General features: G+C 42.9%; 1 protein-coding gene across 4 annotated transcripts in view; it reads right to left on the reverse strand.

The window, feature by feature from the left end:
- Nucleotides 1-24,296, reverse strand: part of ak8 (adenylate kinase 8) — a 239,681-nt gene that overhangs the window by 184,946 nt on the left and 30,439 nt on the right. For 3 of the 4 annotated variants that reach the window (XM_070863870.1, XM_070863869.1, XM_070863871.1), the window contains exons 4-5: nt 23,118-23,231; nt 18,868-18,936 (exon numbers count right to left, since the gene is read on the reverse strand). In XM_070863870.1, the coding sequence (XP_070719971.1) occupies nt 18,868-18,936; nt 23,118-23,231 (183 nt within the window). Of the gene's footprint in view, nt 1-18,867; nt 18,937-23,117; nt 23,232-24,296 lie in introns of those variants that run through there. The other variant, XM_070863873.1, reaches the window with a different exon arrangement.

Consider the following 24,296-nt stretch of genomic DNA (forward strand, 5'->3'; position numbering starts at 1 on the left):
AGCACTTTGAGACATCTGGTGGTCGAGAAAGGCGATATAGAAATCCAAGTCTTTATTTTCTTTATGGCACTACAAGTTTCTGATGGGTAAAAGCAGAAAGTATTTCATTGGCTATAAAGTGCTTTGAGTTGTCCAGTGTTCGTGAAAGGCGCTATATAAATGCAAGTCTTTAGTTTCTTTATGGCACCACAAGTTTCTGATTGGTAAAAGCAGAGTGAAGTACATTTATTTAACTATTATGATTGTTTACATAACTGTTAGCTAACTTGTTAGCTTGGCTCAGCGGTAGCACTCATTTCTGAGGCAGAAAGCCATGGGTACAAGCTCCACTCCAGGATCTCTGGAATTCCCTCCCTAATCCTCCTCCCCCCGTAAAACCTCCTACTTTGACCAAGTTTTTGGTCACCTATCTTAGTATCTACTCATCAAATTTTCTTTGATAAGGCTTCGGTGAAGCACCTTGGGATATTCAACTACAATAAAGGCGCTACATAAGTTCAGGTTGTTATTGTGTTAAATCAAGGCCTCGTCCACCTGAGCTGGCAGACATAAAAGATTCTTTAGCACAATTTGAAGAGCAGAAAGTTCTTCCAGTGTATTGACCAATATTCATCATTCAGCCAATATGACCAAAACAATTTGACTAGTTATTTATCTCACTGATATTTGCAGGACCTTACTGTGTGCAATTTCATGGACTCTTTGAAGTTATGCATTGGCTGTGAATCATTTGGGATGTCATCAGGACATGAGAGGTGCTAGATAAATGGAAGCTCTTTCTTTCTAACTGCGGAATCGGGAATGGTTTTCTGGCTATTCCTACGCAATTCAATTATCCCACTCAATTCAATTATTTGTAAATATTAACATTAGTTGAAAAGTTTGTGGTGCCCTATTGCAATAGTTCCCTTGTGCTACATAAATTTATTTTCAGAAAAAAATAGGCACTTGCAAACAAGCATCATTATACAATCACTCCAGAACAAGCCTCTATAATGATTAAGACAAACCAGGAAAAGAAATGTACTCTCAGCCTTTGGAGCAATTCCATGGCTTAGGAGGCTGGGAGAGCTGAGAACATTGGGCAAGATAGATCCTGAGATATTATGCTTCATCACTCACACGCTTCTTGAATCTTTCATGTTACCATCTAAATTTTGCAAAACAGATAAAGGAGTCAAGGAAAATGGGATGGGCTTAAAAAAAACACGCACACACAGGGGAAATAAAAAGGAACAAAGCAGGAAATCAATATTGAAAAATCCAGCATTAGACAAATGATTTCTGGTCTGTTTTTTGTTCTTACAATGTATCAACAGGTTGAGAGAAATAGTCGTACACAGTAAAGGGAGACAGTAAGGAATTACAAAATAACAATTGTTACATATTTAATAATAATTACAAACAAACCAGCTGAGGACATCAAAGAAGGAGAGAACATAACTGAAACAAAGTAAAGAAATGCAGGAATACGGGAACATTGAAGGCAAAAAGAAAAGTAGATTCTAATTCAGGAAAGACAAAAAAGGTAATCAAATAGAATCAAAAGGAAATCACGTACTGATGGACAGATCCCAAGAGTTAAATAATTTAAGACACTGGCATTGAACACCAGATCTGCACAAGTAGAACAATGGTTAAATAAACTTCAGTATTTTCTAATTTAAATTCTTAAGTCTAGTAATAGAATCTTACAGCAAGCAATATAAGCCACTAGCAATGTTCAGAGGTATTTTGAAATTGAAAGAGCAGTTCTTTTAAAAAGTGCCAGCATACAATAGCACAGGTTGAACCTCCCTTATCCAGAACTCTCTTATCCGGAACCACCCCTCGTCCGGAACCATTCCCAGCCACCGGGAGGCGCATGCACAGAACCCCAACATGAACAAATTAAAGTCCTTCCTCGCTGCCGACTCCCGCAATCGCTGGCCTGATCCAGTGATCCACCGCGCCCACCCCCCCCCCCCCCCGATCTCTCTGCCGCAATCCCAGCCCCGATATCCCCTTGCTCAGTACCTGTACCATCCAATTTAATGTGACCACCCCTCATCCGGAAAAAACCCTTATCCAGAACAGGCCAGGTCCCGAGGGTTCCGAATAAGGGAGGTTCAAACTGCACAATAGTTTCAGTGTGATTCCATTTAATGAATGTATTGGGAATCCATTTAAACTAAAGAGATGTCAACTGTTCAGACTACGATAAACAACCCAATATCTTATTCATAGTTTTTACCATATTAATTCTATTTCAACTCAAATGTTAAGCAAACAAACAGAGACTATTTGAATCAATGCACTGAAGCAGAATTTTTAAAAAACATTTTTCCTCTTTTTGGGAGGGTAACAAATGATTTCTAGGAAAACCATGAAATGGGCATAAGGACGTCTATATGCTTTGTTCAATCCATATTAACTTTAAAAAGCCTAGTGAAGGTGAATTAAAAACGATAAACAAAAGCAACAAATGCTTAAAATTCAAAATAAAAAACAGAAATTTTTTAGAAAGGCACAGCATTTTCTCTCTTGGGAGCAAATAAAATTTGCCGCTTTTCAGTTCAATATTAGTTTCGCTAAATAAAAATGCTTCCACACAATTGAAACCATATGGCTCATACAACTGTCATACGTGGGTAATACCTTACCTCAGAGATTTATTCTATATATGAAGTAACAACATGCCATACCTACTTTCTAACAAGACACCAAAAGTTGGAAAAAAATTCAAACAGATGTGCTGCCACTCAGCAACAGCAAGTGCCAGCTGTAACCATAGCAACTCATTGCTAATAACTGCGACTGAGCTGTTTGTGGCATCAGTACAACAAACAAATTACCCTTACAATACACAGCAAGCACATTTTATAATCAAGCACCCTTAAAATGGCACTCTTCTGCAAGCATCCTCCCTGAAGTTACCTTGCCCTATTTCCTTCCAATTCTCTTTCTTTCCTGAACCTCACCCTCAAAATAAACTCTCCTATCCACAATCCATTATCGCACCTTGACCTTGCAATCACATACCTTGCTATCTACAAAATTATAATCACCAGCAAAGCTATAATGTCTTCACCTCTGTAACCTACCTCCTGATAATCATGCTATCTTCTCTTTCTGCCCTGTGGAAACAAAACTCTCTAACTCATTCAATAGCACCCGTTCCCAATTCACAACTCCCTCGGCTTTGGTCCAGCACCCTTACTGTTGTCAGCACCTCTTAGCAATCTGCTCAATAATTACGTTACATCGCCCTTCGATGACCTCACCCGATCAGATCCCAGATGGTATCCCACTATCAAGCCCCTCTCCACGGTCTTAAATCTGTGGAGTAGAGACTAGAGACTAGAGTATGACCAATCTAGCTGTCCACATCAAGTAGCAATACCTTTTCCTCTACAGAGCCAGATCCTCATTTCAGGGCAATCCTCAAGGATAATCTCAAACTTCCACTTCATCATCACCAACTACCTCCTCTGACCTCCCTCGTCATTCCTTCCATCCTCACCTAGGTTTCTCGATGTGGACTTTTTAAATAAAAGCCTTCTGTTTGGTTGCCTCTGTCTAACTCCTTATAATGTTCCCTTCCAACTCAGCCCCACACTGCAGCTAATCCTCTATATCCACGCTAATTCCCTCTATGAAATCCAACACCTACTCCCTGCATCCCCTTCCAACCCAATTCCTGACGACCTTTTTTGGCCTCATATAGGCCAACATCACTAACTTTTTCCTTTCTTCAGATATTATTCCCACTCCTTTTAAACTATTGGCCATCACACTCTACTTCCTTAAAGTCCTCCCCTGAACCCTTTATCCTCACAAATACCACCCTATGTCTAACCCAACTTTCTCTGCCAGATCTTGAATAGGTCACTGCCAACCAAATATGTCATTCCGATTTGAGTCCCTCCAATATAATATCTGACCAGTTTATAGCACTGATACTTACCTCAGTAACATCCATTGTGCTTGCAACTCACGGTCCCCTCCTCAATCTTTCCATTGCCTTCAACACTGTAGATCACCGTGCATTCTTCTCCACTACCTCTCCTCCATAGTCCTCTCCTCCAGCGAAACACACTCATGGTTCCAATCCTATGTATCCCAATGCAGCCACTCCATCTCCTCAAGTGGTTTCTCCTCCTGTCCTCAGATGGTCACCTCTGGCATGCCCAATGGTTCCATCCTTGGTCCCTTCCTAGTCTTCATCCACTTATCTCTGGTAACATCCTACAAGCACTGCATCAGATTCTACATGTTCATCAATGGTACTCATGTCTACCTCTACCATCTCTATTGACTCTCGGGCTATGTTATATTATTATGTTCTGTTCTTAGGATGAGAAAGGACCATGAGACTCATATGTACTCACCCTATTTCTTACTGGATTCATCCCCATATCCCACCGTTCCCTCCTCCTTATTCCTCCCCTGCCCTCCACCCCCCCCTTTCCTGGGACAGGCACAAAACAGGGATCCATAGCTAATTCAGGAAACTTCAAAAAAAATTCCTTGGACCACTCCAAGGCAATCAGGCAAGCCCCGGGAGGCTACAAACCCCTTATCAATATTGAAAAACATGTGTCAATCTTGGGCACACTTTCTCAACTTATCCAAATTGAGTTATAATTGACTTCTTCATGCTAAGATCCTGACTGTACCAGACAATTTAGTATCATTCACAAATTTAATAATCGAACTATCTATGCCCTTCTGCAGATTGCTAATAAACATAATAAACAGAAGGAGACTAGCACCAAACCCTGGGAACCTTATTAGTAATTGGATCTCATTGGGAGGCAGCTTCATTTAAGATTACCTTTTGGCTAGGGTCATAAGAACATAAGAACATAAGAATTAGAAACAGGAGTAGGCCATCTAGCCCCTCGAGCCTGTTCCACCATTCAAAAAGATCATGGCTGATCTGGCCGTGGACTCAGCTCCACTTACCCGCCCGCTCCCCATAACCCTTAATTACCTTATTGGTTAAAAATCTATTTATCTGTGATTTGAATACATTCAATGAGCTAGCCTCAACTGCGTCCTTGGGCAGAAAGATTCACAACTCTCTGGGAGAAGAAATTCCTTCTCAACTCGGTTTTAAATTGGCTCCCCCGTATTTTGAGGCTGTGCCCCCTAGTTCTAGTCTCCCCGACCAGTGGAAACAACCTCTCTGCCTCTATCTTGTCTATCCCTTTCATTATTTTAAATGTTTCTATAAGATCACCCCTCATCCTTCTGAACTCCAACGAGTAAAGACCCAGTCCGCTCAATCTATCATCATAAGGTAACCCCCTCATCTCCGGAATCAGCCTAATGAATCGTCTCTGTACCCCCTCCAAGGCTAGTATATCCTTCCTTAAGTAAGGTGACCAAAACTGCACGCAATACTCCAGGTGCGGCCTCACCAAAACCCTGTACAGTTGTAGCAGGACCTCCCTGCTTTTGTACTCCATCCCTCTCGCAATGAAGGCCAACATTCCATTCGCCTTCCTGATTACCTGCTGCACCTGCAAACTAACTTTTTGGGATTCATGCACAAGGAAAGGCAGCTCCTGTTTGTGAACTTGGGGGGTGCCAGGACCGCCCTCCGGGAGCTGCCTGTCTTTTACAGGGAACTCATCAGGGTCTGGAACAAAGTCTCCACCAAGCGCAGCTCTCCGCCGGCTGGAGTGGCGGCCGTCCTGCAGGAACCGCTGCTCGGGAATCCGTACCTCCACGGCCGAGGTTTTATGTGGCGGTCGGAAGAGAGGGCTGTGGCTGGTGAGGTGACCAGGATCAGGGACCTGCTCGATGGCGGAGGAGCGGGCTGGATGGCGCCAGACACGCTGGCGCGGCGCCTAAACTCTGCCAACGTCCGCCACGCTGCCGATGCCATCGAGTCGCTAAAAACAGCTCTGGGCCCTGACTCCGTTAGGTGCATCGAGGAGGCTCAAGCACGTGGGGAGATCCCGTCCGAACTGACCCCCGTCCGGACGGAATTCCTCATCGGCGCCAAACCCCGGAACCTCCCTCGGGGGCCGGCGCCTCACAACTTGAGCCGCCTCGGGGAAATCCCCTCCGTGCCTTTCAGTTCCGCGCGGAGGGGTTTCCTGTACGGGCTGCTCCTGCACACCCTCAACTTTGCCATCCTCGCCGGCCGTCCGGACACGCCATGGCGTACCATCTTGCCGTCCGGAGGAGGCGGGGGTCCCCGATGGAGGGCACTCTACGCAGGGGTCCTCCCACTATTCATCGGGGACTTGGCCTGGAGGGTGGTGCACGGAGCAGTGCCGTGCAATAAATTTTTAAGCCGGTTCACGGACTCCCAGGCCGCCTGCAATTTCTGCGGTCTGGAGGAGTCCGTGTTCCATGTTTTTATTGAGTGCACGAGGTTGCAGCCCCTGTTCCATTATTTGAAGGGGCTGCTCCTGAAATTCTGGCTGCACTTCAGTCCCACTCTCCTGATCTTTGGGCACCCTGTGCGGAGGGGAGCGGGTAGGTCCGAAGGCCTCCTCGTAGGACTGCTCCTGGGCACGGCCAAGGGTGCCATCAGCCGGTCCAGGCAGCGGGCGGTCGAGGGGGTCGTTCAACCTGACTGCCTGCCTCTCTTCCGCTCTTACATCCGGTCCAGGGTGTCCTTGGAGATGGAGCACGCGGTGTCCACCGGTACGCTCGCGGCCTTCCGCGAGAGGTGGGCACCGGAGGGACTGGAGTGCATCATCACGCCTGGCAACCAAATTTTAATTTGATTTTACGTTTTAAAGTTTAATTTGTTTTCATTGCCGGTGCTTTTAGTGTCCCCCTCCCCTTTTATAGGGGGCACTGGAAAAATTTGATTTTAGCGCCCCAAAAAAAAACAAAAAAAAAAGAAGAAAAAAAAAGGGGCCTTGAAAATGTCTGCTGTGTCACCCAGGCGGGTGGCATGGTTTTAATGTTTATGTTTATTTTCAGGTAAACTCAAAAGAGTTTCATGCACAAGGACCCCCAGGTCCCTCTGCACTGTAGCATGTTGTAATTTCTCCCCATTCAAATAATATTCCCTTTTACTGTTTTTTATTCCCAAGGTGGATGACCTCACATTTTCTGACATTGTATTCCATCTGCCAAGCCTTGGCCCATTCGCTTAACCTATCTAAATCTCTTTGCAGCCTCTCTGTGTCCTCTACACAACCCGCTTTCCCACTAATTTTTGTGTCATCTGCAAATTTTGTTACGCTACACTCTGTCCCCTCTTCCAGGTCATCTATGTATATTGTAAACAGTTGTGGTCCCAGCACCGATCCCTGTGGCACACCACTAACCACCGATTTCCAATCCGAAAAGGACCCATTTATCCCGACTCTCTGCTTTCTGTTAGCCAGCCAATTCTCTATCCATGCTAATACATTTCCTCGGACTCCGCGTACCTTTATCTTCTGCAGTAACCTTTTGTGTGGCACCTTATTAAATGCTTTTTGGAAATCTAAATACACCACATCCATCGGTACACCTCTATCCACCATGCTCGTTATATCCTCAAAGAATTCCAGTAAATTAGTTAAACATGATTTCCCCATGTTGCGTCTGCTTGATTGCACTATTCCTATCTAGATGTCCCGCTATTTCTTCCTTAATGATAGCTTCAAGCATTTTCCCTGCTACAGATGTTAAACTAACCGGCCTATAGTTACCTGCCTTTGGTCTGCCCCCTTTTTTAAACAGCGGCGTTACATTAGCTGCTTTCCAATCCGCTGGTACCTCCCGAGAGTCCAGAGAATTTTGGTAGATTATAACGAATGCATCTGCTATAACTTCCGCCATCTCTTTTAATACCCTAGGATGCATTTCATCAGGACCAGAGGACTTGTCTACCTTGAGTCCCATTAACCTGTCCAGCACTACCTCCCTCGTGATAGTGATTGTCTCAAGGTCCTCTCTTCCCACATTCCCGTGACCAGCAATTTTTGGCATGGTTTTTGTGTCTTCCACTGTGAAGACCGAAGCAAAATAATTGTTTAAGGTCTCAGCCATTTCCACATTTCCCATTATTAAATCCCCCTTCTCATCTTCTAAGGGACCAATATTTACTTTAGTCACTCTCTTCCGTTTTATATATCGGTAAAAGCTTTTACTATCTGTTTTTATGTTTTGCGCAAGTTTACTTTCGTAATCTATCTTTCCTTTCTTTATTGCTTTTTTAGTCATTCTTTGCTGTCGTTTAAAATTTTCCCAATCTTCTAGTTTCCCCCTAACCTTGGCCACCTTATACGCATTGGTTTTTAATTTGATACTCTCCTTTATTTCCTTGGTTCTCCACGGCTGGTTATCCCTTCTCTTACCGCCCTTCTTTTTCACTGGAATATATTTTTGTTGAGCATTATGAAAGAGCTGCTTAAAAGTCCTCCACTGTTCCTCAATTGTGCCACCGTTTAGTCTGTGTTCCCAGTCTACTTTAGCTAACTCTGCCCTCATCCCACTGTAGTCCCCTTTGTTTCAGCATAGTACGCTTGTTTGAGACATTACTTCCTCACCCTCAATCTGCATTACAAATTCAACCATACCGTGATCAATTTGCTATCTATCTCACAATATCACCCGTGACATCATGGAACTTAATTTTAGTGCACAGTTACTCATGTGACGCTTTATCAAAAGCTTGCTGGAAATCCAAGTAGATGATGGCTACCAGATCGCCATGATTTACCATTCTAGTGACTTCTTCAAAAAACTGGATAAGATCTTGCTCTCTGTTCAACTCTTTTACTGTACATCAATAATTCTAACCGAGTCACTTTGCAATTGTCTCAATTGTTCTCAAATTGACCTACGACTTTCTCATTATTTTGGCTATGATCAACTATCCTCCTTTCTAGGATTCGTTGTAGCTTGAGCGAACTGCCGGTTATTGTTATACCAACTGCCTGTCTGGGTAAGTCAAACACTTCCCACAGCTCAAAGTCAGAATAGCTAAAGCAATCCTGTTTAGCTTTTGTCAGCAACTACATGCCTCTAGCATTCTCCTTAACTCTGAGCGTTCTGTTCCATATCTGATCCACTGCCAAGACCACTTATTCAACCTCCAAAATATTGTCTGCTGATGCCCGTACCACACCGCCTGCACTGCTGAAACGCTCATCCTCATCATCATCTAAATGATCAATTTCTCCCCAACTCCACACATTTCTGCTAATGCAGAACCCTGCATCCGAGATTCCTCTGACATAAACTCCCACACACCCATTAATCATCCTCACCCAGCTCCAGTGAAGCCTTGTAACCCAGTGAATTGACTTCAATGTTTGCATTCTTCATGACCTCAGACTTCTCTAAACATACACCTTGTCCTGCATCTTTCATTCCTTGGAGTCTGGATTACTACATCCCACTCCTCAGCTCCAGACAAAGCTTATTGCTCAGTCATTACACCCTGCCCTCTGGAACACTGGGGTGGAAATTCATCTGGGCCCGTTCTTGGACCCAGAATTTGCACTGCGCAGACAGCAGGTGCCCCCAACTGGGCCCCAAAATTGGGCCCAGTTACCATTTTTGCGCAAGCTGCCGGTGCCTGTCATGTGTACGCAGGCAGCTCATGCATTCTGCGTAGAAGAATTTGCACCGCAGAAGCTAAGTCCCGGGAGGGGTCTTAGAGTGGGCACTGATGGAGGAGATTGTAAAGATTATATTAGGGTTAGGGTTAGCGCTCTTCCTCCTGACTCCACAGGCAATTTATTCAAAAAAATGATGTAAATAAACTTACCTTTCATTGGCAGCTGCTTCTTCGGCCACAGGAACCACTGAAGAATGCTGAGCAGGGCAGGTCCAACACCTGACTTACTCATCGTTGCCCAATTACCGCGAGAGGACTTTAAAACAAGCATACTGAAAAATGACCCAACCCAATTCTCACCCAGCAGAATGTCACAGGCAAGAAATGCTCAATTTCTCCTGCACACAGAAAATACATTCTTTGAAACCTTAAATGGTGTTAGTGCTGGCCTGGGGGCATGTCCTTTAAAATGAGGAGTCCATATATTTATACCCAGTAAGTGACTGGAATTCCCACGTTAATCCATCTTGGGATACCAAAATCATTATAATTGCTTGTCAGGTTTATAGGTTTACACCATTCTTAGGGATTAGCAGTAAACGAGATGCTGACTTATTGTTTGTAGTTTACTTAAATTTAGTTCCAGTTGGAAGTGACATTTTACAATATCTTCAGTAATTCTGTTTTTAAGGGCTTACATTCAACAGTAAAAATTAACAAAACACATGGGAGTTAAAGTAAATAAAATCTCATTTTATATTTGTTAATACAAAAATGGTCCTCCAACCAAGTGTTAAATTAGTCGAATTTAATAAAAAAACAATTCTGAGTATTCTCATTAAATTGGTTTATATTAACGAAGTGACTGTGGAGGATCTGTAGAGTCTCCGCCCCCGATCCTCTCATCTGGTCGAGTCCCAGCCCCCCTGATGCCTGCCGCCCGAAACGGAAGTGTCATTCCGACCACGTTTCCCGATCCAAGTCGCCCCTGTGAAATTTCAAATCCTGTTTTGTTTCATCATGTTTTAAAAATACAATGACCAAATCAAAGGATTGGGACCCATCTAATAGTGAGGTGACGCTGCAGGTAGTAGCCTAAGAATACGTTTAGCAGAGATATTAATCTGTCTCTATGGTCGCTCACCTGTTTTAATGGGCTAAAGCTGCCCAGAGCTCCGAGTGGCCCCGACCTGCGGGGGGTGGGGGGGGGGGGGGGGGGGGGTGGAAGAGAGAGAGAGAGAGAGAGAGAGAGAGAGAGAAAGAGAGCACGCCTGGGGGGGGGGGGGGGGGGGTAAGAGAGAGAGTCTGGGTGGTGGGAGAGGGAGAGAGTGGAGGGGGGGAAAGAGAGCCTGGGGCGGAAGAGAGGGAGAGAGTGTCTGGGGGTGGGGGGGCGGGGGGAGATAAAGACTGGGGAAAAGAGAGTCGGGGGTGGGAGGGGGAGAAAGAGAGTCTAGGGGGGTGGGGAGAGGGAGAGAGAGAGTGTGGGATGGGAGGGAGACAGCGCGCGTGCCGGGGGGGGGGGGCGGGAGAGCCTGGGGTGGGATGAAGGGAGGGAGAGAGTCTGGGAAGGGGGTGGGAGGACAGGGGAAGACAGAGAGCCTGGGTGGGGAAGGGGGAAGAGACACGGATGGGGGGATCGGAGGGGATAGAGGGAACTCAGGGAAGATGGAGCACATTCTTACATCCCCCTACAAGGGACATCGTTGGAGTGGATGAAATCCAGAAGTCACTACACTGTCACTATTCACTTCATACCCAATAAACCTATTAACAATCCGTACACAATGCCCCATCTATGGTGAGGGGGGTGGGGTAAGGTCATGCACTTGCGCTGGTGTAAGGAGGGACTTCGGCTGGGGGATGCAGCACGTGCTGGGGAGCAACAAACTTCGACTGGGGGGGCGGGGGGGGGGGATGTACTTGCGCTGGGGTAAGGCACTTCGGCTGGCACTTGATGGCTTCTGGGGAGATCTATCCTCTGTAGCTTCTGGAAGTCAAAGTGGATCCAGTTACAATTTGCGAAGTCAGTGAGAATTTGGGATGGGCGGTTCCAGTTACACATTCCAGAGAAAGTTCAGGTTGTGGCTTATCCTCCAAGGGGACCAATCAAAGCAGCCATTTTTACAGTATAAATAAACGCATCCTTATATTAACTACATACTTGCAAATGCAAATTATTAACGGTGAATTAAACTCAACATTTAATTTGAACAGCTGATGCAGTAAAAGGTATAAAACAAAATAATTTGAAAACTCAGTTCGGAGATGCAGTTTCAGCAAATATTGTGGCATTATATAAAATGTACAAATTGATACTCGTACCATAATTCCATTTTATTCACCTGTCCCTATATTCTTTTATATCTTTAATTTTCAAATATTTATTTAATTCCAATTTAAGTGATGTTATATTCTCTGTCAAAATAGTCACTTCTGGTAAAATATTCCATGCTCTAATTAACTACTGTGTGAAAAGAAACTTATAACTTACCCTTCGTTCTAGAAACATAGAAACATAGAAAATAGGTGCAGGAGCAGGCCATTCAGCCCTTCTAGCCTGCACCGCCATTCAATGAGTTCATGGCTGAACATGAAACTTCAGTACCCCCTTCCTGCTTTCACACCATACCCCTTGATCCCCCGAGTAGTAAGGACTTCATCTAACTCCCTTTTGAATATATTTAGTGAATTGGCCTCAACTACTTTCTGTGGTAGAGAATTCCACAGGTTCACCACTCTCTGGGTGAAGAAGTTTCTCCTTATCTCGGTCCTAAATGGCTTACCCCTTATCCTTAGACTGTGACCCCTGGTTCTGGACTTACCCAACATTGGGAACATTCTTCCTGCATCCAACCTGTCCAAACCCGTCAAAATTTTAAACGTTTCTATGAGGTCCCCTCTCACTCTTCTGAACTCCAGTGAATACAAGCCCAGTTGATCCAGTCTTTCTTGATAGGTCAGTCCCACCATCCCGGGAATCAGTCTGGTGAATCTTCGCTGCACTCCCTCAATAGCAAGAATGTCCTTCCTCAAGTTAGGAGACCAAAACTGTACACAATACTCCAGGTGTGGCCTCACCAAGGCCCTGTACAACTGTAGCAACACCTCCCTGCCCCTGTACTCAAATCCCCTCGCTATGAAGGCCAACATGCCCTTTGCTTTCTTAACCGCCTGCTGTACCTGCATGCCAACCTTCAATGACTGATGTACCATGACACCCAGGTCTCGTTGCACCTTCCCTTTTCCTAATCTGTCACCATTCAGATAATAGTCTGTCTCTCTGTTTTTACCACCAAAGTGGATAACCTCACATTTATCCACATTATACTTCATCTGCCACGCATTTGCCCACTCACCTAACCTATCCAAGTCACTCTGCAGCCTCATAGCATCCTCCTCGCAGCTCACACTGCCACCCAACTTAGTGTCATCCGCAAATTTGGAGATACTAATCCCCTCGTCTAAATCATTAATGTACAATGTAAACAACTGGGGCCCCAGCACAGAACCCTGCGGTACCCCACTAGTCACTGCCTGCCATTCCGAAAAGTACCCATTTACTCCTACTCTTTGCTTCCTGTCTGATAACCAGTTCTCAATCCACGTCAGCACACTACCCCCAATCCCATGTGCTTTAACTTTGCACATTAATCTCCTGTGTGGGACCTTGTCGAAAGCCTTCTGAAAGTCCAAATATACCACATCAACTGGTACTCCTTTGTCCACTTTATTGGAAACATCCTCAAAAAATTTCAGAAGATTTGTCAAGCATGATCTCCCTTTTACAAATCCATGCTGACTTGGACATATCATGTCACCATTTTCCAAATGCGCTGCTATGACATCCTTAATAATTGATTCCATCATTTTACCCACTACTGAGGTCAGGCTGACCGGTCTATAATTCCCTGCTTTCTCTCTCCCTCCTTTTTTAAAAAGTGGGGTTACATTGGCTACCCTCCACTCGATAGGAACTGATCCAGAGTCAATGGAATGTTGGAAAATGACTGTCAATACATCCGCTATTTCCAAGGCCACCTCCTTAAGTACTCTGGGATGCAGTCCATCAGGCCCTGGGGATTTATCGGCCTTCAATCCCATCAATTTCCCCAACACAATTTCCCGACTAATAAAGATTTCCCTCAGTTCCTCCTCCTTACTAGACCCTCTGACTACTTTTATATCCGGAAGGTTGTTTGTGTCCTCCTTAGTGAATACTGAACCAAAGTACTTGTTCAATTGGTCTGCCATTTCTTTGTTCCCTGTTATGACTTCCCCTGATTCTGACTGCAGGGGACCTACGTTTGTCTTTACTAACCTTTTTCTCTTTACATACCTATAGAAACTTTTGCAATCCGCCTTAATGTTCCCTGCAAGCTTCTTCTCGTACTCCATTTTCCCTGCCCTAATCAAACCCTTTGTCCTCCTCTGCTGAGTTCTAAATTTCTCCCAGTCCCCAGGTTCGCTGCTATTTCTGGCCAATTTGTATGCCATTTCCTTGGCTTTAATACTATCCCTGATTTCCCTTGATAGCCACGGTTGAGCCACCTTCCCTTTTTTATTTTTACGCCAGACAGGAATGTACAATTGTTGTAATTCATCCATGCGGTCTCTAAATGTCTGCCATTGCCCATCCACAGTCAACCCCTTAAGTATCATTAGCCAATCTATCTTAGCCAATTCATGCCTCATACCTTCAAAGTTACCCTTCTTTAAGTTCTGGACCATGGTCTCTGAATTAACGGTTTCATTCTCCATCCTAATGCAGAATTCCACCATATTATGGTCACTCTTCCCCAAGGGGCCTCGCACAATGAGATTGCTAATTAATCCTCTCTCATTACACAACACCCAGTCTAAGATGGCCTCCCCCCTAGTTGGTTCCTCGACATATTGGTCTGGAAAACCATCCCTTATGCACTCCAGGAAATCCTCCTCCACCGTATTGCTTCCAGTTTGGCTGGCCCAATCTATGTGCATATTAAAGTCACCCATTATAACTGCTGCACCTTTATTGCATGCACTCCTAATTTCCTGTTTGATGCCCTCCCCAACATCACAACTACTGTTTGGAGGTCTGTACACAACTCCCACTAATGATTTTTGCCCTTTAGTGTTCTGCAGCTCTACCCATATAGATTCCACATCATCCAAGTTAATGTCTTTCCTAACTATTGCATTAATCTCCTCTTCAACCAGCAATGCTACCCCACCTCCTTTTCCTTTTATTCTATCCTTCCTGAATGTTGAATACCCCTGGATGTTGAGTTCCCATCCCTGATCATCCTGGAGCCACGTCTCCGTAATCCCAATCACATCATATTTGTTAACATCTATTTGCACAGTTAATTCATCCACCTTATTGCGGATACTCCTTGCAATAAGACACAAAGCCTTCAGGCTTGCTTTTTTAACACCCTTTGTCCTTTTAGAATTTTGCTGTACAGTGGCCCTTTTTGTTCTTTGCCTTGGGTTTCTCTGCCCTCCACTTTTCCTCATCTCCTTTCTGTCTTTTGCTTTTGCCTCATTTTTGTCTCCCTCTGTCTCCCTGCATAGGTTCCCATCCCCCTGCAATATTAGTTTAACTCCTCCCCAACAGCACTAGCAAACACTCCCCCTAGGACATTGGTTCCGGTCCTGCCCAGGTGCAGACCGTCCGGTTTGTACTGGTCCCACCTCCCCTTCTCTGCTTGTGAATCCTGAATCTATACCTCCTTGTTACTGAATCATCAAACCCATGGAAACAATCGATCACTATTCACCCCCTGAAAACTTATTGTCGAAAATTGTCTTAGATTCTACTTATTCTCTATTCCAATGGAAAAAACAATGTTTGAAGTTTTTCTTCGGAATTGTAACTTGTCACTTCTGACATAATTCTGGTAAATCTTTGCTGATCCCTTTCATTGGCTAAGTAGCCTTATAATAGGGTACCTAGATGGAATAAAATACTCCATCTTGTACAAAGTTAGTATCACTTCCTTGCTTTTACACACTATGTCCTAATATATAAAACCAGATATCTCATTTGCATTTGTAATGACCTTTTAACCCTGCACTCCCACCTTTAAAGATCCAAAAACTGCACACTTCCTTTCAATCTTCTTTTTCACAAAATGCATGATTTCCATGGTCTCTTCCACCTATCAGTAACCCACCAATTTGCCCATTCCACTAACTTACCCATGTCCTCCTGCTATCTTCCTCACGGATGGTTATGCCCCCTACTTTGATATCAACAGCATATATTGATATTATATATACTGACGTGCATATGCCCAAATCATTTATATGAATGAAAAACAAAAAAGACCCCAGCTCAGATCGTCAAGGCACACTAGTACTCACATATATTCACCCCTACTCTTCGCTGTCTTGATCCTTGTAGTTATATTCCCTTTAATACCATGTGCCTTAATCTTCCCATCTCTAATGCGGCACCTTATCAAGTATCTTCTGAAAATACACACAATGCTGTACACTCTGATTTCCACAAAAAAATTCAATTAAAATATTCAAGTACAACCTACCTTTTACAAATCCATGCTTACTGCTCCTGGTCAATCCATGCCTTTCTAAGTGCTCACTAATTTCATCCCATATCATTGGCACGAGAGCTTAGATTTTCCAATTACCATTGTTGTAATGTCAGTGGAAAATGGGTCACCATCTCGATTCAGAAGTTTACTCATAACTGAGTTAAGACTAACTGGGCTACAAAATAGTTGGATTTATCCCATTCCCCTACTTGAACATTTGCCACTCTCCAATCCTTTGACAATTCCCATTTCCAAAGATTGTGCAAAATGATGCATTGATACCTCTATCATTTCCTCTCCAGGGTCCTTCAGTGTTCTGGGATAGTCACCATCTGGTCCTGCTTACTTTTTTACTTTTAGTCCCATTAACGTTGTTAGTACTGTTGTTTTGAATATTTATCTCCAGGAACCATTCTTCAATATCCTTCTCAGATTCCACTTTCACCCTCCTCTGTAAAAGCTGAGGCAAATTACTAATTATACATTTCCAACATCCTCTGACTAAAGATTTAGATGGCCTTTTATGTTAGCTTTCCTAATCTGTTTTATTTGCCATTGCTTTCTTCTGTATTATCTCAATCACATTTATTACTACCTTATTTTTGCCCTAACTTCTTTTTATCCATGGAACCTGAGCCTTTAACACACATACACTTTACTCCTAATAGGAATGTCAGTATTATTGTGGCGATTGAGCAGAACTGGCAACATTATACTTCACATTTACCTCCTGTATGTTAGATAGAATTACATAGAAATTACAGCACAGAAACAGGCCATTCCACTCAACAATTTAACATGTGGAAAATGTCACAAGTCTGATGTTTGCACACCCATAAAATAATTGGGATTAAAAACATTGCTACTGCTCATCTTAGTGGTTAGAATGTAGAACTTTCTACCACATGGAGTAGTTAAGGCAAATAGCATAGATGCATTTAAAAAATAGTTAGGTAAGTACATGCAGCAGAAAGGAATAGAAGGATATGTTGGTTGGGGGAGATGAAGGAAGGTAGCAGGAGGCTCATGCAGAGACATGTTGGGCCGAATGGCCTGTTTCTGTGCTGTAATTTCTATCATTCTATAAAACATACAGGAGCTAAATGTGAAGGATAATGTTGCCATTTCCGCTCAAAATCTTCAAAGCTGGACTGGCAGGAGAGAACCTAGAACAGCTGGATTTCCACTGCTAGTGCTGCACATCAACAATAATATAAATGCAAAATAGGGAGAATATGAGTCCAGAACGCATCATGCCACAAACATCGGCATTCTGGATGTGACATAAAGCTCGATTCCTGAGCCTGCAGTTTTCAATTTCTTGTTAGTAGCCCGAACAACATCATGCTGTCCAGCCACAGCACGCTGAAAACAATACCAATATCTCACCACTGTAACTGCATGAAGGAAATTGAATTTATTTTACTATACATCAGCTGGACCCAACAAAGATGACAATAAAACTGAGGGAACTTTTAGCCCAACCACTAAGCTGTATTACTACAACAGCTAAAGTATGACCAGAAATTGTAAATATTAAATTTCTTTATACCCCGCCCGAATCGGTACGCGATCCACCTAACTCGCACCAAGTCTCGTTCGCCCATCACCCCTGTGCTCACTGACCTACATTGGCTTCCAGTTAAGCAACGCCTTGATTTAAAATTTCTTAGCCCTATTTTCAAATCTCTTCATGGCCTCGCCCCCTCCCTATCTCTGTAATCTCCTCCAGTCCCACAACCCCCAACCCCCTCCCAGAGATGTCTGCGCTCCTCTAATTCTGCCCTCTTGAGCATCCCCGATTATAATCGCTCAACCATTGGTAGCCATGCCTCCTGTTGCCTAGGCCCCAAACTCCGGAATTCCCTGCCTAAACCCCTCCGCCACTCTTTCCGCCTTCAAGACGCTCCTTAAAACATCTCTTTGACTAAGCTTTTGGTCACCTGCGCTAATTTCAACTTAGTGTCAAATTTTTATCTCATAATACTCCTGTGAAGCGCCTTGGGACATTTCACTACGTTAAAGGTGCTATATAAATACAAGTTGTTGTTGTTGTTGTTAAACAAGTGTTAGACCAGCTATTTGCACATGCAAAGGCCTTACACGCCCTAGATGCCTATACATGAGCCTTTAGAAATATAGCGAGCAGCGCACTTCCAGCGCGCACCACCTGCCATATTGGATGCCTAGGCACCAGTTGCAAAACAAATGCCAATAAATTTCATGGCCATTATGTAGTTAACTGAAACTGAAAATATAATTCTGAAGTAGGAGGTACCTACTCATCTTGGGCGACTCAACTGTTTTCGACTTTCAGAAAAACAGCAAGTTGAAGTTAGGAAAATCATTAAAAATAAAATATGATTGAATAGTTATATAATTGTTTTCATAACTGTTGCAATGTGTGTTCTTTTACACATTTTAATATTGCAATGTATATTCTAATAAGTAAATACTCATGCTAAATAAAATTGTACTGCAAATGGCTTACTCACCAAACGGGAACTGACTGTACGGTTTCTATTTGACTGTTTTGTCTGGTTTCTGGGTGACATAGCCCATCCCAGCCCTGAATACTGCTCCAGGCAATCAGTTGGATTCTGTGTTTAGTCTTTGATCAACACTCAACTATCAGATTAGCATATGCACACACTCATCCTGCACTTTATCCTCTTAATAAACTTTCAAACTCCCCCACTGCTGTTCGACAAAGCAATCAGCCACTGCCTGAACCAATCCCCCACTCATTCCACTGCTGAATACCAAGTACGTCTGCACGCTGTGTAATTGCTCTTTGACTATTCCTACAGGAGCGATTCTTACCCGTTTGATGCAGTCCGTTTTTGACAGCCATTCTAGGATCAGCTTTGCCCACAGTGTATTGGGAATTTCCTGCAAAGCAAAAGAGAATTGCAGAGAGATGAGAGGGTGAATATTCAGAGCGAAGTTCAAAAGGAATTCCAAAGCCCCTACATGATTAGGCTGAAGGAGAAAAGTGAAGAGAATCGGCAGGCACTTTTTTTTTGACAGTTACTGGGTCCCAGGGGTGGTTTGGCTCGAGACCCATGGTCCAGCGCAGTGGGAGTATGGACTCACTGCTTTTAGTCTCACTGTCTGTTCGTGGTAGATCATGCTGCTTGCTGCAGCAGCTAGTGTCTGCTTCATCCCTTTGAAGTGTCACAGTGACAGAGGTTATGAAAGTTACAGACTCATTTCGTGTAGTCCTGCTATACCAAGCGATCTTTTAAAGTTGCTTTAGGGTTTTTAGAAAATCTGGCGGAAAAAATTAGTAAGAATGTCCAAACTGGTTACGATTCATGTCTACCATCTGGAGTTACAGTACTGTAACTTCCAGGACATAGAGGATGCACAAAGAATACAATTTATATGTAGTGAGTGAACAAACTAACCAGAGTGATGGTCAGTCCTATAAGTGGGATATAAAATTATCTCCTCAGGTCATCATCATATTTCCTATTTATAACAAATTAGCACTAAAAGTAAAATTCAAATCATAAACATTAGAACAGAAATAATTTTAATTGCAAACTATACTGATAGGTCGATTGGTTCCTGGATCATTATCTTGAATGGCGTTCCCCCACCCCCGCCCGCAGTGTTATTTGTTCTCAATTATAATGGCATTTCCATGAAATTTAAATATTTCATGGAAATTATATGATCACATGCCACATAAAAATGTACTGCTGCTTGGGTTAGAATTTGAATTTTTGCCCAATTGTTTAATTTTTTTCTCCATTTAAAATGTGAAATAATTTTGCTTCCTAATTGTAAGTTTCATAACATTGTTGATGCCAATGTAATTGTACAGCTCCTTATTAAAACAAAGATAAATTGCTAATGTATTCAGTCACAAAAAAGGAAATTAAAATGTTAACAAAGTGTATTCATAATCTTAAAATAATTGAATTTATTGCCTTGCAAAATTGACCTTTATTCCACTGCATGCAACACTGACCATGGAAAGATGTTGGTTAACAATTTTAAGAGTTTCAGGGAGCCAGTAAAATACTAATTTTACCTTGAGAATGTTACCTTTCAATTGGGGAACAGGAAAGAACAAAGTTTATTGGTCCCACTGAAAACAGATCATTGGCCTGTTACAGAGCGAGATTGATGGCATTTTTGGAGCAATCAGCGACACTAAGCACTGCACCTTTCCAACTTAGGAAGATGCGAGAAAAATCAATAGTGCACACAACGTAAAACTACCGAGTGGCTAAACATGCCTGGGGCAAACGCACAGCAAAACCTCAGAGTTGTTATTCCTTCTCCTGCAACCTTCCCAAACCTCTGCATACTATTCCTTTAAACAGGCAGTATGTGACCGAGTGTGGCATTCAAGGAGCCCTGGTAAAATTGAAGTCAGTGAGAATGAGGGGGAAAACTCTTCAATGACTGGAGTCATACCTAGCACAAAGAAAGATGGTTGTGGTGGTTGGAGGTCAATCATCTCAACCCCAGGACATTGCTGCAGGAGTTCCTCAGGGTAGTGTCCTAGGTCCAAATATCTTCAGCTGCTTCATCAATGACCATCCCTCCATCATAAGGTCAGAAATGGGGATGTTCACTGATTGTTCAGTTTCATTCGCAACTCATAAAACTAAGCAGTCCATGCCCGCATGCAGCAAGATCCAGACGACATTCAGGCTTGGGCTGATAAATGGCAAGTGACATTCGTGTCACGCAAGTGCCAGGCAATTTGCCTGGGCCTTAAGCTCTGGAATTCCCTCCCTAAACCTCTCCGCCTCTCTACCTCCTTTAAGACGCCCTTAAGGCCTACCTCTTTAAACAAGTTTTTGGTCATCTGCCTTAATTTCTGCTTTTGTGGCTCGATGTAAAATTTATCTGTTTTGTGTTGTAAACAATGTACTGAGGCGCCTTGGGATGTTTTACTATGTTAAAGATGCTGTATAAATAAAAGTTATTATTAATGACTATCTCCAACAAAAGGGAGCCTAACCATTACCCCATGACATTCAACGGCATTACCATTGCCGAATCCTCCACCATCCTGGGATCATCATTGACCAGAAACTTAACTGGACCAGCCACAGAGCTACTGTAGCTACAAGAGCAGGTCCGAGGCTGGGTATTCTGCAGTGAGTGTCTCACCTCCTGACTCCCCAAAACCTTTCCACCATCAACAAGGCACAAGTTAGGAGTGATGGAATACTCTTCACTTATCCGGATGAGTTCCCCTCAAGTTACGCATCATGCTGGCTTGGAAATATATCACCGTTCCCTTATCGTCGCTGGGTCAAAATCCTGGAACTCCCTCCCTCACAGTACTGTGGGAGAACCTTCACCACACGGACTGCAGCGGTTCAAGAAGGCGGCTCATCATCACCTTCTCAAGGGCAATTATAGATGGGCAATAAATGCTGGCCTTGCCAACAACACCCACATCCCAGAAACAAATATAAAGGAAAAATCATCAAATGCTCATTGTCAAACAGACCAATATATAGGAACATCAGCATAAATAGGGCAATACTGAGGACCATCTTCACAAAAGTATAGTACCATCGGGCTAATGTTACACTTATTTCATTTGAACAAATGAGAACTGTACTGTATTAAAGTATCTTGAATCACAAAATAGTTACATTCAAATCTGAAGTACTAGCTAGCCACAGGAATAACTGCATGATATGTGAACATGCCCATAAGCAGTAAACTTAACTGTCCTGTAAATAAACATTTGTAATTTTTTTGTTTGCGCCTTTGTGAAGCAAGCCCCTTGGGTCGTTTTTCTGTGCAATAGAAAGGCAAGTTGTTGTTGTAGTAGCAATCAACTTTGAAACAATCGTAAATTAGCAACATTTAAATCATTCTCTTCCTGTTTCAAATCAACATTTGTGAAAGGATTCTCTACATCAACTCTGATCTAATTCCTGTACTGAGCTGACCATATCTCCCAAAGGTCAAAATTAATGTTAGAAAAGTGTTAGCCAACCAAAACTTTAAAGCCCAGAAAAGGCTATCATTACAGCGTGACTCACAATTACAATTTTTCAAGGCAAGAGCCACTATACTAAGAAGATAATTAATGCCCCTGCTGCTCTTTAAGGAGCTGCACTACAATCATTTTTCCAGTGCCGTCATCTCCCTTGAGCAGAGTTTTACTCCTCTAATTAGCACCGAGTAACTCCACTTATTTTCATCCATTTTCACACTACAGCACTACTTAAATTAATTTAAATGGGCAGTATTTATGATACAAAAAAAATGAAACAGACCATACTCTCTCAATTGCTCCAATTGAATCAGGATTCATCGGATGCAATGTATGACAAAAACAGCAAGGTTGTCAATGTCACAATATAGCCATAAACTGCAAACACACACGGAGGAACAATTCACTTTGGCCAGGAGAATGAATTAAACATCTGCTTTCACGTCTCTGTGAACATTATTTGATTCCTAACCATGGTCTGCAGTGCCTCAACTTGGTCAGTAGTTGGGACGTTAAATTAGCATCAGCATTCCTGAGGTAAGAAAGGGGAAGTTGAGGGATATCAGCCAGAATTTGTACACCTGACTGCTATCCAGGACAAGTACATCTGTGTGCAGATCAAGTAAGGATATGATCATACAAAAGCAAAATACTGCGGATGCTGGAATCTGAAATAAAAACAGAAAATGCTGGAAATCGCATTGGGTCAGGCAGCATCTATGGAGAGGAACAGAGTTAACGTTTCAGGTCGATGACGATCATGCTCACTTGTGGCAATCCCAAAGGTCAATCAGCTTTTTTCTATCTGTACATTAAGAACAGCCACAGTTGAGACTGCTGAGGGCAGCCAAGCTAGTAAAGCCATATGCCTTCAGGAAAAAAAATTGTACAAAATATATTTCCCATTAGTCATTTCAGCGTGAAGATTCCTTTTGTATGAACCTATTTCAGCATGCGCAAGTATATATAATGCTGGCAGTTTGTTGTGATCATCAATTTCTAACATCTGCTATTTGGCAACATGGAACAGGCCACATACATGTTCGAAATGGCTGCATGCAACAAAGTAGTAGCTTAAGCTCTATTACTGTACCTTACTTTTGCTGTTTAATCTGTTAATTTCGTTAGCAAATTCAGATTTTACATCTGCTAGCATACTGTCCAAAGTGAGCAGGTTGGTATTGATCCGGTCACATAGCAACTTGGCCTAGTAAAAGTAAAAAGCAAAATCTCACATCTGGGAATAATGCCAGACAGTAGCTTAAGGCTAAATCTTTAGGGCTTTAAGAATTGACCATGCCATACCATATGTACAGATATTTTTTAAAGAATTAAGGCAACACTAAAACATCGCAGATAAAAAAAGTCAATAGTACATCTACATAAATATGGTCTTTGGATGAATATTGGGCACAGCAGGCGTCAGGCCTGTTCTGCTCAAGTTTTGGTGGATTACTGTGACCTAAGGTGCAGCCGCCACCAAAAAGTAACTAGTTTCCAACTTACCTTCCTATGGAGTTGAGAGGGGCACTCCTGCTCCTCTCAGCACTCCCGTGGGCCAGTTTTTCTCCCCCTCCCCCTCCAGGACTTACCTTAGGGTTGCCGCCAGCATGCCAGCGGTCCTAAATTTCACCTCCGACTTCGGACTAGCTGCCTCTAAAGGCACAACACGGGTCAGCAGTTTGCTAGATTATTAAAATGAGGCCCGAGGACTCATTTCGGATGAGCTCCGATCCTTATTTTGGGCCCGAAAATAGGACAAAACCAATTTTTATCCGATTGTCTCAATAGGTACCTGTGGTAAAGCATTCCATATTCAAATGTGTGAAATTGTCTTCTAATACTTTCCTTCATTTTTCTAATGGTGATCTTCAGTTTTTTCCCACTTTTAACCAATTTGGCAACTAGTGGAAACAATATTTCACTGCTTATCTTGCCAAAAACATTCATAATTTAAAAAAATTCTATTAGATCCCCCCCTTTAAACTTCTCTATTCCAGTGAAAAAGATTATTTCAAGGCTTTCTTTATAACTATAATCTCTCAATTATGATCTCATTCAAATGAATCACTGTGATAGCCTTCCAATGGCCTAATGCCCTTTATATAGTGGTGCCCAGAACTACTCCAACTGTGATCTAGCCAATGTCTGTACAAATTGAATATAATGTCCTGCTTTTATAGTCAATGTATGAAACTCAGAATCCTATTTGACTTTTTATGGCCCTTTCTATCTACATTCCCACAATTAAATACCTATATACTTGCATCCC

Source organism: Pristiophorus japonicus, chromosome 20 (genome assembly GCF_044704955.1).
Source record: "Pristiophorus japonicus isolate sPriJap1 chromosome 20, sPriJap1.hap1, whole genome shotgun sequence".
In the NCBI taxonomy this organism is placed as follows: Eukaryota; Metazoa; Chordata; class Chondrichthyes; family Pristiophoridae; genus Pristiophorus; species Pristiophorus japonicus.